General features: G+C 46.5%; 1 protein-coding gene across 5 annotated transcripts in view; it reads left to right on the top strand.

Annotated features, from left to right (window-relative positions):
• LOC109888510 (lysine-specific demethylase 4B) overlaps window positions 1-12,422 on the top strand; it is a 91,866-nt gene that overhangs the window by 24,280 nt on the left and 55,164 nt on the right. For all 5 annotated transcript variants that reach the window (XM_031822417.1, XM_031822416.1, XM_031822415.1 and 2 more), the window contains exons 7-8: window positions 397-500; window positions 8,639-8,776. In XM_031822417.1, the coding sequence (XP_031678277.1) occupies window positions 397-500; window positions 8,639-8,776 (242 nt within the window). The remainder of the gene's footprint in view (window positions 1-396; window positions 501-8,638; window positions 8,777-12,422) is intronic.

The raw sequence follows: 12,422 nt of genomic DNA, 5'->3' as shown, positions 1-12,422 counted from the left end.
AGAGCGCTGTGACACCCCCCCCCCCCCCCCCCCCCACGTTTTCCATCTGACAGAGGGGAGCTCTTTACTGATAACCCCCAACCACCCATATCTCCCATTTGGGTGGAGAGCTTAAGCCTGTCCTGCAATGTCTCTGTCTGTAAGAAGCCAGACCTCCCTCCTGTGGCTTATCCACTCCCCGGAAGTGGGGTTATGTAGTCGACATAAGCAGGAAGCCGATGACAAAATTATAGTGTATTGTTTGAGGTTTTAAATGTTACAAATTCCCTTGGGAAACACGCTATATTTCACATGCAGAACACATTTCACTAGTATGGATGCCACAACAGGTGGATTCAGGAAATGGGAGGCAATTTAGTAATGTGGTGTTTTTGTGTGTTGTTCCCCCAACTGCAGGTTTCTTCCCAGGCAGTTCCCAGGGCTGTGACGCCTTTCTCCGCCACAAGATGACTCTCATCTCCCCGTCCATACTGAAGAAGTACAGCATCCCCTTCGACAGGGTAGGTCGTAGAACGAGCAATGGAAGGAAGACCGGGTGGGTGGCTGAAGTCTGTGGGGGGGCGCTGGGGGGGAGGGGCGCTGAGGGCTGGGGGGGGAGGGGCGCTGGGGGGGAGGGGCGCTGAGGTCTGGGGGGGTAGGGGCTGAGGTCTGGGGGGGAGGGGTGCTGAGGTCTGGGGGGCTGAGTTCTGGAGAAAGCCTGCATCCTTTTTTATAAAGCATCTCAGTATTATGGGTCTGAACGTTAAAACTTTTAAATGAAATTGAGATCCTTAATGTTAAGAAAAATATTTTATTTTATTTTTGGGGGTAGATGCAGAAAGTAAACATCATAGCGGGGTTAAGTTGGACAACAACTAAGATTTCAAGCGTGAAGCTCAACTTATCAGTTGTTTAGGTGTCCTGGTTACCACGCTGTGAACAGTATTACGCAAACTCATGCACAGTGTTTTGTCTTGCTCATCTCAATATCCCAGCCTATTTTTTTGATGATGTGCTCAGCTTTAATGAAGTTGCGAGACATTACAAGCCAAAAAATTGCGAGATGCAGCATTCCATTGCACGATACAGCTTTTGATTGTCGACAGATAGGCCTAGTGCACGGTTCTGACTGTCTGCCTGGTGGCTGCCCTGTCTATACTGATAGATAGGCCTAGTGCACGGTTCTGACTGTCTGCCTGGTGGCTGCCCTGTCTATACTGATAGATAGACCTCATGCACGGTTCTGACTGTCTGCCTGGTGGCTGCCCTGTCTATACTGATAGATAGACCTCATGCACGGTTCTGACTGTCTGCCTGGTGGCTGCCCTGTCTATACTGATAGATAAACCTAGTGCACGGTTCTGACTGTCTGCCTGGTGGCTGCCCTGTCTATACTGATAGATAGGCCTAGTGCACGGTTCTGACTGTCTGCCTGGTGGCTGCCCTGTCTATACTGATAGATAGGCCTAGTGCACAGTTCTGACTGTCTGCCTGGTGGCTGCCCTGTCTATACTGATAGATAGGCCTAGTGCACGGTTCTGACTGTCTGCCTGGTGGCTGCCCTGTCTATACTGATAGATAGGCCTAGTGCACGGTTCTGACTGTCTGCCTGGTGGCTGCCCTGTCTATACTGATAGATAGACCTCGTGCACAGTTCTGACTGTCTGCCTGGTGGCTGCCCTGTCTATACTGATAGATAAACCTAGTGCACGGTTCTGACTGTCTGCCTGGTGGCTGCCCTGTCTATACTGATAGATAAACCTAGTGCACGGTTCTGACTGTCTGCCTGGTGGCTGCCCTGTCTATACTGATAGATAGACCTCGTGCACGGTTCTGACTGTCTGCCTGGTGGCTGCCCTGTCTATACTGATAGATAGACCTAGTGCACGGTTCTGACTGTCTGCCTGGTGGCTGCCCTGTCTATACTGATAGATAGGCCTAGTGCACGGTTCTGACTGTCTGCCTGGTGGCTGCCCTGTCTATACTGATAGATAAACCTAGTGCACGGTTCTGACTGTCTGCCTGGTGGCTGCCCTGTCTATACTGATAGATAGGCCTAGTGCACGGTTCTGACTGTCTGCCTGGTGGCTGCCCTGTCTATACTGATAGATAGACCTAGTGCACGGTTCTGACTGTCTGCCTGGTGGCTGCCCTGTCTATACTGATAGATAGGCCTAGTGCACGGTTCTGACTGTCTGCCTGGTGGCTGCCCTGTCTATACTGATAGATAGGCCTAGTGCACGGTTCTGACTGTCTGCCTGGTGGCTGCCCTGTCTATACTGATAGATAGGCCTAGTGCACGGTTCTGACTGTCTGCCTGGTGGCTGCCCTGTCTATACTGATAGATAGGCCTAGTGCACGGTTCTGACTGTCTGCCTGGTGGCTGCCCTGTCTATACTGATAGATAGACCTCATGCACGGTTCTGACTGTCTGCCTGGTGGCTGCCCTGTCTATACTGATAGATAAACCTAGTGCACGGTTCTGACTGTCTGCCTGGTGGCTGCCCTGTCTATACTGATAGATAGACCTAGTGCACGGTTCTGACTGTCTGCCTGGTGGCTGCCCTGTCTATACTGATAGATAGGCCTAGTGCACGGTTCTGACTGTCTGCCTGGTGGCTGCCCTGTCTATACTGATAGATAGGCCTAGTGCACGGTTCTGACTGTCTGCCTGGTGGCTGCCCTGTCTATACTGATAGATAGGCCTAGTGCACGGTTCTGACTGTCTGCCTGGTGGCTGCCCTGTCTATACTGATAGATAGACCTCATGCACGGTTCTGACTGTCTGCCTGGTGGCTGCCCTGTCTATACTGATAGATAAACCTAGTGCACGGTTCTGACTGTCTGCCTGGTGGCTGCCCTGTCTATACTGATAGATAGACCTAGTGCACGGTTCTGACTGTCTGCCTGGTGGCTGCCCTGTCTATACTGATAGATAGGCCTAGTGCACGGTTCTGACTGTCTGCCTGGTGGCTGCCCTGTCTATACTGATAGATAGGCCTAGTGCACGGTTCTGACTGTCTGCCTGGTGGCTGCCCTGTCTATACTGATAGATAGGCCTAGTGCACGGTTCTGACTGTCTGCCTGGTGGCTGCCCTGTCTATACTGATAGATAGGCCTAGTGCACGGTTCTGACTGTCTGCCTGGTGGCTGCCCTGTCTATACTGATAGATAGACCTCATGCACGGTTCTGACTGTCTGCCTGGTGGCTGCCCTGTCTATACTGATAGATAAACCTAGTGCACGGTTCTGACTGTCTGCCTGGTGGCTGCCCTGTCTATACTGATAGACAGGCCTAGTGCACGGTTCTGACTGTCTGCCTGGTGGCTGCCCTGTCTATACTGATAGATAGGCCTAGTGCACGGGTCTGACTGCCTGCCTGGTGGCTGCCCTGTCCACGTGCAAGGAGTCGACCAATCAATTATTTAGTAGTCGACTCCACCCACCTTGTCATAATATTTAACAGTTGGAAAGATGTCAGGGAAAGGCAGGCGACAGCAGCGAAGCCCTGCATGGCAATACTTTGAGAAGTTAAATGAGAATGGGAATTAAATGGGAATTCATATGGAATATAATGAATTTGTCTTAGAGTTTTAAAGAAAAACAAAACAAATTGCAGTTTAAACGTTAAGAACAATTGTCAATTTGTCATCACTACTCAGAATAGAAGTGCTGATCTAGGATCAGGTGGCGATCAGCACCCCCAGTGTTCATTTCAACAATAACTGACAACAAAATATTAGTCAACAACCCATTTTTCCTGACCCAAATGAATGGCAATAACGAGACGAGATGTCCTGAAGAAAGAAAAAAAACAATGACTAACAAATTAGTTTTCCTTTTCAACAAATGTGATGATGAGAATTCCATGTGATATTAATGAACATCAAATTTAACATGAAGCTTTTTCTCAAATGTTTTATCCAATCATAAGCATGCATGCCTTTGCAGAATATTTAATTGGCGGGATTAACGTCTTTCGGGTGTGCTGTCTGATTGTCGCCGATCTTTTCATTTTTGCCATGGAAAAAATATCACTATTTTATAATATCACAGCCCTATCCTCCATCCTAAGGTTGTGATGGGGAGAAAATCACTTCATGTCTAAATTGTTTAACATGTAGCCTATATGGTAAATCATGGCTGCCATTGGTTACAATCTGCCACAATTGCAATGTGCCAACTATACTGTATGAGGGCATAGTCTGGTCCAAATAGGTCTATCTTAATGTGCACATGGAAATAAACGGACTAATATTTGACTAAAATGACTGCGACTTAAAAATACACACATTGTCCCAGGTTTTAGTCGACTGATAATAACTAAAACTATGGATGACATGACTAAAATGTGACTTGAGACTAAAAGGTATTTTAGTCATAAATACTATATTAAATCTAAAATGGATGCCAAAATGAACACTGCAGCACCCTACTCTGAGACGCTTGACACATACAGCCCTAGGGCTCTGAAGTTTTAATAGCAACACTGTTCCATGAGGAATTATATATAATGGAAATAAAGGAAGTAACAGCATCCATCTAATTGATGTCATACATGGACATTTAACCAATAACAGACCTCTAACACTTCTCATTTTAACCATCTATGTTTGACGGATATTTCCGGTAATGCAATTCAACTCATTTGTCATCACATTACCACTTAAGCCTGTGAACAGCTCTCAGAAAGGAGCCACTTCACCACCAACGGCGGTTTTAGTAATAACCCTTCTGAATGGAACCCTTTGCTGAAGCACAATTGAAGTACTTCAACCTGTGAAAGGATTTGGGTACTTCCTAAATGGAACACTATTCCCTATAAAGTGCACTACTTTTGACCAGGGCTCATAGGGGACACACCCTTGTGACTCTAGCACCGGCCGCTGATAGAAATGAATGGGGTGAATGAAAGCCTGCCTTCACTGACTGAAGTGGAGGCTAATGGCACTTTTAGATGATTGAGTCTGGGTCAGTAGACATGCTTAAGTTGTTGTGGGTGTGGCTGCTCTCCAACCAACCTCTGGGACTGATGACAGCATGACGGGGGAGGAGTGAATGGAGGGAAGGATGATGACGTGAACACTCCAAAAGTGTGCATGAACATGCAGGCCTGCACACGGGCAGACACTCATCACACACGGACAGACACTCATCACACACGGGCAGACACTCATCACACACGGGCAGACACTCATCACACACGGGCAGACACTCATCACACACGGGCAGACACTCAGCACTCACGCACACGGACACACAGCACACAGTATTGCAAGGTTGATAATGAGATTAATGGCGTCTTTACTTAAAGATCATAGCTTCACTTCACAGTAAATTATGATTGGGATTGAGTCTTAGTGACATTACCATTTCAGTGATAGAAAATTAATCATCATCTACATTTTTTTCTGTGTGTAATAATTGTAGGAGGTAGAAACCGTCATGGTGCGAAATAAATGTAAGATTTCAAACAATAAATAATGTGTAAGTCTCTCTGATACGGGCATACAAAGTTCTCCTCTGTCTGCAGAGTTGTGTTGTTTCTCTTTCTCTTCCTTTTTGTCATGTTCTTCGGGGTGTCGTTATCTGATGCACACCGAGAGCGTCTCCCTTGATTTGAGTGTAAAAAATAACACAGGCTTTATTGCAGCTATGAGATCAGCAAAAACAGGCTTTGATATCTACTCTGTCTTACCACCTCACTTCTTTTGTCGTGCTGTCTGCCTGTCTCCCACTGCTCCACTTCCTTTAGTCTCCCGTCGCTCCACTTCCTTTAGTCTCCCGTCGCTCCACTTCCTTTAGTCTCCCGTCGCTCCACTTCCTTTAGTCTCCCGTCGCTCCACTTCCTTTAGTCTCCCGTCGCTCCACTTCCTTTAGTCTCCCGTCTCTCCACTTCCTTTAGTCTCCCGTCTCTCCACTTCCTTTAGTCTCCCGTCTCTCCACTTCCTTTAGTCTCCCGTCGCTCCACTTCCTTTAGCCTCCCGTCGCTCCACTTCCTTTAGTCTCTCCACTTCCTTTAGCCTCCCGCCGCTCCACTTCCTTTAGCCTCCCGCCGCTCCACTTCCTTTAGCCTCCCGTCTCTCCACTTCCTTTAGCCTCCCGTCTCTCCACTTCCTTTAGTCTCCCGTCTCTCCACTTCCTTTAGCCTCTCCACTTCCTTTAGCCTCTCCACTTCCTTTAGCCTCTCCACTTCCTTTAGCCTCCCGTCGCTCCACTTCCTTTAGCCTCCCGCCGCTCCACTTCCTTTAGCCTCCCGTCTCTCCACTTCCTTTAGTCTCCCGTCTCTCCACTTCCTTTAGCCTCTCCACTTCCTTTAGCCTCCCGTCTCTCCACTTCCTTTAGCCTCCCGTCTCTCCACTTCCTTTAGTCTCCCGTCTCTCCACTTCCTTTAGCCTCTCCACTTCCTTTAGCCTCCCGCCGCTCCACTTCCTTTAGCCTCCGTCTTACCACCTCACTTCTTTTGTCGTGCTGTCTGCCTGTCTCCCACTGCTCCACTTCCTTTAGTCTCCCGTCTCTCCACTTCCTTTAGTCTCCCGTCTCTCCACTTCCTTTAGTCTCCCGTCTCTCCACTTCCTTTAGTCTCCCGTCTCTCCACTTCCTTTAGTCTCCCGTCTCTCCACTTCCTTTAGTCTCCCGTCGCTCCACTTCCTTTAGTCTCCCGTCGCTCCACTTCCTTTAGCCTCCGTCTTACCACCTCACTTCTTTTGTCGTGCTGTCTGCCTGTCTCCCACTGCTCCACTTCCTTTAGTCTCCCGTCTCTCCACTTCCTTTAGCCTCTCCACTTCCTTTAGCCTCCCGCCGCTCCACTTCCTTTAGCCTCTCCACTTCCTTTAGCCTCCCGCCGCTCCACTTCCTTTAGCCTCCCGCCGCTCCACTTCCTTTAGACTCCCGACGCTCCACTTCCTTTTTTCTCCCGCCGCTCCACTTCCTTTTTTCTCCCGCCGCTCCACTTCCTTTTTTCTCCCGCCGCTCCACTTCCTTCAACCTCCCGCCGCTCCACTTCCTTTAGTCTCCCGTCTCTCCACTTCCTTTAGTCTCCCGTCTCTCCACTTCCTTTAGTCTCCCGTCTCTCCACTTCCTTTAGTCTCCCGTCGCTCCACTTCCTTTAGTCTCCCGTCGCTCCACTTCCTTTAGCCTCCGTCTTACCACTTCCTTTAGTCTCCCGTCGCTCCACTTCCTTTAGTCTCCCGTCTCTCCACTTCCTTTAGCCTCTACACTTCCTTTAGCCTCCCGCCTCTCCACTTCCTTTAGCCTCCCGCCGCTCCACTTCCTTTAGCCTCTCCACTTCCTTTAACCTCCCGCCGCTCCACTTCCTTTAGCCTCCCGCCGCTCCACTTCCTTTAGCCTCCCGTCGCTCCACTTCCTTTAGCCTCCCGCCGCTCCACTTCCTTTAGCCTCCCGCCGCTCCACTTCCTTTAGTCTTGAGTTTATGTGCCTCACTCCTCTCTATCATGAGAAGTACTCCTAACTAGTTTATATTTAAAGCTAAATGAATCGGTGTTCCTCATTTTATTTTATTTTTATTTAACTAGTTAAGAACAAATTCTTATTTTCAGTGGGTTTACCTGCCTTGTTCAGGGGCAGAAGGACAGATTTCTACCTTGTCAGCTCGGGGATTGGATCTAGCAACCTTTCGGTTACTGGCCCAACGCTCTAACCACTAGGCTACCTGTGACTTGATGAAGAGGGTCTTCAGATCAAGGGCCCAAAACGTACAGCATATTTGAAGTTCAGCTGTAGAAATCTAGTGACTTAATAATTCTGTCAGGGATTGCCAATGAACCTCGCGTAATAGTAGTAGACATTTTAATGTTGTGGCAGCCACAGAAAACCTAGGAGTGTCAGAATAAAAACCGCCAAATAATTTGTCAGGCTTCATTTCCAAGAGATGCAGACAATTCCGGTGAACTGTCTTCACCCTCCCGAGCTCTCAGTAAATGATGGCCCTAGTTCTGCCTTGGAACGAAACGCAATCAAATGAAAATCTTAATTTGCACGGACTGGCTAATTTCTTGTGCCATGCTTGCTGGCTCGTCTAATTACGCATGTATTGCCGGGACTGGTTCTCTAGGAGAAGTAGCCACCAGGCAGCTCAAGTGAGGGAAAGCAGGACGGGAGGAAGGAAGGGTGAGTTAAAAAAAAGCAAATCACCCTTCCCATCAGTGCTTAATGATTGTGGATATTAAGAGAAAGCATCTGTTTTTGTTCCCATGGCTGGGTTTCAGGGGTTGCGAAGACCCTGTTTTTGCCAAATCCTTCCATCCGAGGCAGAGTTTCATTGCCTTAAATGTAAATTACTTCATCATTTTGGCATAGTTTTGCTCATCTCTGCCCATCAAAAGCCGGTTTAATAACAAAAATGTTTGCTTATGCAATATAGATACATTTGATGAGGTTTGCATACTGCTTGTACTGCACTGGTTCTGTTGACTATTAATGCTCAGTCAGTTAATGTACATTTTAATGTTGTTTGACTTAACTTTTTATGCAACTGTTTACTGCATTCAGGGTCAGTCATCCAAACCCGAAGCAGAATTTTTAAATATTGATCAGTGTACAAGTAACATGTAGATTATATGACTGCATCCTGTTGATTTGATACTCTGTCACAACATCACAGAGGAGCATTTAACCTTTGAACTCTTGCTATCTCCAGATCACTCAGGAAGAAGGCGAGTTTATGGTCACCTTTCCTTATGGCTATCACGCCGGATTCAACCACGGCTTCAACTGCGCCGAGTCCACCAACTTTGCCACCCTGCGTTGGATTGACTACGGCAAGATGGCAACACAGGTGGGTCAATGCACAATAAACCATATGGAAACCCCAGTGCCTCCTACCAACACACAGCACTATAGCGAAGATTAAACCTAGAGGTGTGTGGTCATCTACCACACATGCTACCCATATCCTCTTACACAACCATGCAATTCATTCTTTGAATAGCAGTTCCACAGTCTAGTGCTTACACAAACTGTTTTAGGCCTGGAGCAAGAGGTCGTTGGGGTGCAGTGTTTGTGTGTTAACCTGTGTCTTTCTAAGCTGTCTCACATCGCCTGTTTCTCCCTCATCTGTGTTCCGCTTCATTTTCCTTTCATGTCTTTATCTCCTCTCCCGGAGGGCAAACTGATGTGAATAGTTTTTGGACAAGGCCTTTCACCTGTAAGGGGGACACAAAAAAAACACACATGCGCGCACACACACACTCACACAGACACACACACACACATGCGCGCACACAAACACACACTAACAACCACATGCGCACACACACAGACACACACACACACACACATGCGCGCACACACACACACATGCGCGCACACAGACACACACACATGCGCGCACACAGACACATGCACACACACAGACACACACACCCTGTCTCTGCTTGGCCTCATGTCAGATTTATGAGGTTGTGAGTTCAGCGTGCTGCTCTCAGGGCCACTGGAAGCCCCTCTCTATTTCCCACAGTCTTTGATGCATGTAAAGGAAAACGTCACACAAAAACTATTTAGTCCATTGACATAATCCCAAAAATGTTTTGCCTGTTAGCAATCAAGTTTTCAAGATATGGAACTTTCAAAATACTGAAATACTGCTGGTATGATGGTGTTTTTCATTTAACCCGCCCGCCCCCTGCCCCTCTCAGTTCTGAACACAATCCACTGGCCAGGGAGCTCCCCCTCAAGAGTTCTATCTGAATCTCAGTGATTCATTGGTTGGTTTTGCCGCTTGCCCTCCATTTTGTGTCAGCACATTGACAGGCGGCTCCTGAAAGTGCCAGAGCAATGGGAAATGAACAAAGAACAGCTTGGGCACCTCCCTCTTTCTGTCGTTCTCTCTTTCTGCCAAGCCCTATTCACTTCCTCTTTATGCCACAGGGAAAGATGGTCCTTTGAGCTGGAAATGTCACTGGGCTGTGTGGCTTGTTGCTAGTCTCCTGTCTACTAGAGCTCGAGAGGTTCTATTTGCTGATACATCTGTCTGCTGACACCTACTAATTATGGCTGTGGTCTCCTTGTTTTCAGTTGTTTCCCTGCAGTCTCTTACATGCTGATCACACCGTTCGCGTCGCGTGTGCGAGCGTTGCAAAATCAATGTACACGTTATTCATTCATTGCACCCACAATGCTTGCGCGCGCCAACGAGAGTCTGCGTTGCCAAGCGCTAAAATAGAAGTCAGTTCTATTTGTGACGCTGAACACAGTGCATGTCCTGCCTCTCCCATCTCCTCATTGGTTTATTGAAGCAGATACCCATGTGCCTTCTCCTCATTGGTTATACCCACGTGGGTGATTGAAAGATGAACAGAGGTCGGTCGGTTGTGGTAATACACCTTATTATGAAAGTTAGATGCCAATCAGCATATAAAGCCCAAAGAGGGAAAAGGCCTGGAAGGAGGAGAGATGACTAGAATTGATTCGGTTGAGTAGAGGACGTTGTGCATTTCAGGTAAAATAACAACTCAATAGGACAAACTAGCTAGCAACTGCAAGCTAGCTAGCTAAATTGCCATAAATGTTTAATGCTTTTCAACCTGTGAAATACTTTCAAGTATTTTTACTTAAGTTGTTTTTTTGAGTATCTGTACTTTACAAGTTATATTTTTGACAGCATTTACTTCACTACATTCCTAAAGAAAATGGTACTTTTTACTCCATACATTTTACCTGACACCCAAAATACTTACACTTTGAATGCTTAGCAGAACAGGAAAATTGTCTAATTTCCACACTTATCAAGAGAACATCCCTGGTCATCGCTACTGCTTCCGATCTGACGGACTCAATAAATACAGTGGCAAGAAAAAGTATGTGAACCCTTTGGAATTACCTGTATTTCTGCATAAATTGGTTATAAAATTTGATCTGATCTTCATCTAAGTCACCAACAATAGACAAACACAGTCTGCTTAAACTAATAACACACAAACAATTATCTTTTCATGTCTTTATTGAACACACCATGTAAACATTCACAGTGCAGGGTGAGAAAAGTATGTGAACCCTTGGATTTAATATCTGGTTGACCCTCCTTTGGCAGCAATAACCTCAACCAAACATTTTCTGTAGTTGAGGATCAGACCTGCAGGAGGAATTTTGGACCATTCCTCTTTACAAAACTGTTTCAGTTCAGCAATATTCTTAGGATGTCTGGTGTGAACCACTCTCCAAGTCATGCCACAGCATTTTAAATCGGGTTGAGGTCGGGACTCTGACTGGGCCACTCCAGAAGGTGTATTTTCTTCTGTTGAAACCATTCTATTGTTGATTTACATCTGTGTTTTGGGTCGTTGTCCTGTTGCATCACCCAACTTCTGTTGAGCTTCAATTGGCGGACAGATAGCCTAACATTCTCCTGAAAAATGTCTTGATAAACTTGGGAATTCATCTTCCCCCGTCGATAATGGCAAGCTGTCCAGGCCCTGAGGCAGCTAAGCCGCTCCAAACCGTGATGCTCCCATCCCCATACTTTACAGTTGGGATGAGGTTTTGATGTTGGTGTGCTGTGCCTTTTTTTCTCCACACACAGTGTTGTGTGTTCATTCCAAACAACTCCACTTTAGTTGAATCTGTCCACATAATATTTTGCCAGTAGCGCTGTGGAACATCCAGATGCTCTTTGTGAACTTTAGATGTGCAGCAATGGTTTTTTTGGACAGCAGTGGCTTCATCCGTGGTGTCCTCCCATGTTGGCATGCTCCAGAGATGTCTGTAATTCTTTAGCTGACACTAGGATTCTTCTTAACCTCATTGAGAATTCTGCTCTGTGCTCTTGCAGTCATCTTTGCAGGATGGCCACTCATAGGGAGAGTAGCAACAGTGCTGAACTTTCTCCATTTATAGACATTTTGTCTACATCAAGGCTTTTACAGATACTTTTGTAACCCTTTCCAGCTTTATGCAAGTCAACGATTCTTAATCTTGTGTCTTCTGAGATCTTTTGTTGGAGGCCTGGTTCACGTCAGGCAATGCTTCTTGTGAATAGCAAACTCATTGTGTGAGTTATTTTAAAGGGCAGGACAGCTCTAACCAACATCTCCAATCTCGTCTCAATGATTGTACTCCAGGTTAGCTGACTCCTGACTCCAATTAGCTTTTGGAGAAGTCATTAGCCTAGGGGGTTCACATACTTTTTTCCAACCTACACTGTGAATGTTTAAATTATGTATTCAATATAGACAAGAAAAATACAATAATGTGTGTGTTATTAGTTTAAGCAGACTGTGTTTGTCTGTTGTTGTGACTTAGATGAAGATCAGATCTAATTTTATGACCACATTTTTTGCAGAAATTCAGATAATTCCAAAGGGTTCATCATTGTTTTGCAGAAATCCAGATAATTCCAAAGGGTTCATCATTGTTTGCAGAAATCCAGATCATTGCAAAGGGTTCATCATTGTTTTGCAGAAATCCAGATCATTCCAAAGGGTTCG

Source organism: Oncorhynchus kisutch, linkage group LG4, assembly GCF_002021735.2.
Source record: "Oncorhynchus kisutch isolate 150728-3 linkage group LG4, Okis_V2, whole genome shotgun sequence".
NCBI classification, from domain to species: Eukaryota; Metazoa; Chordata; class Actinopteri; order Salmoniformes; family Salmonidae; genus Oncorhynchus; species Oncorhynchus kisutch.
The sequence above is the reverse complement of the archived record's forward strand: the minus strand, read 5'-3'. Positions and strand labels throughout refer to the sequence as shown.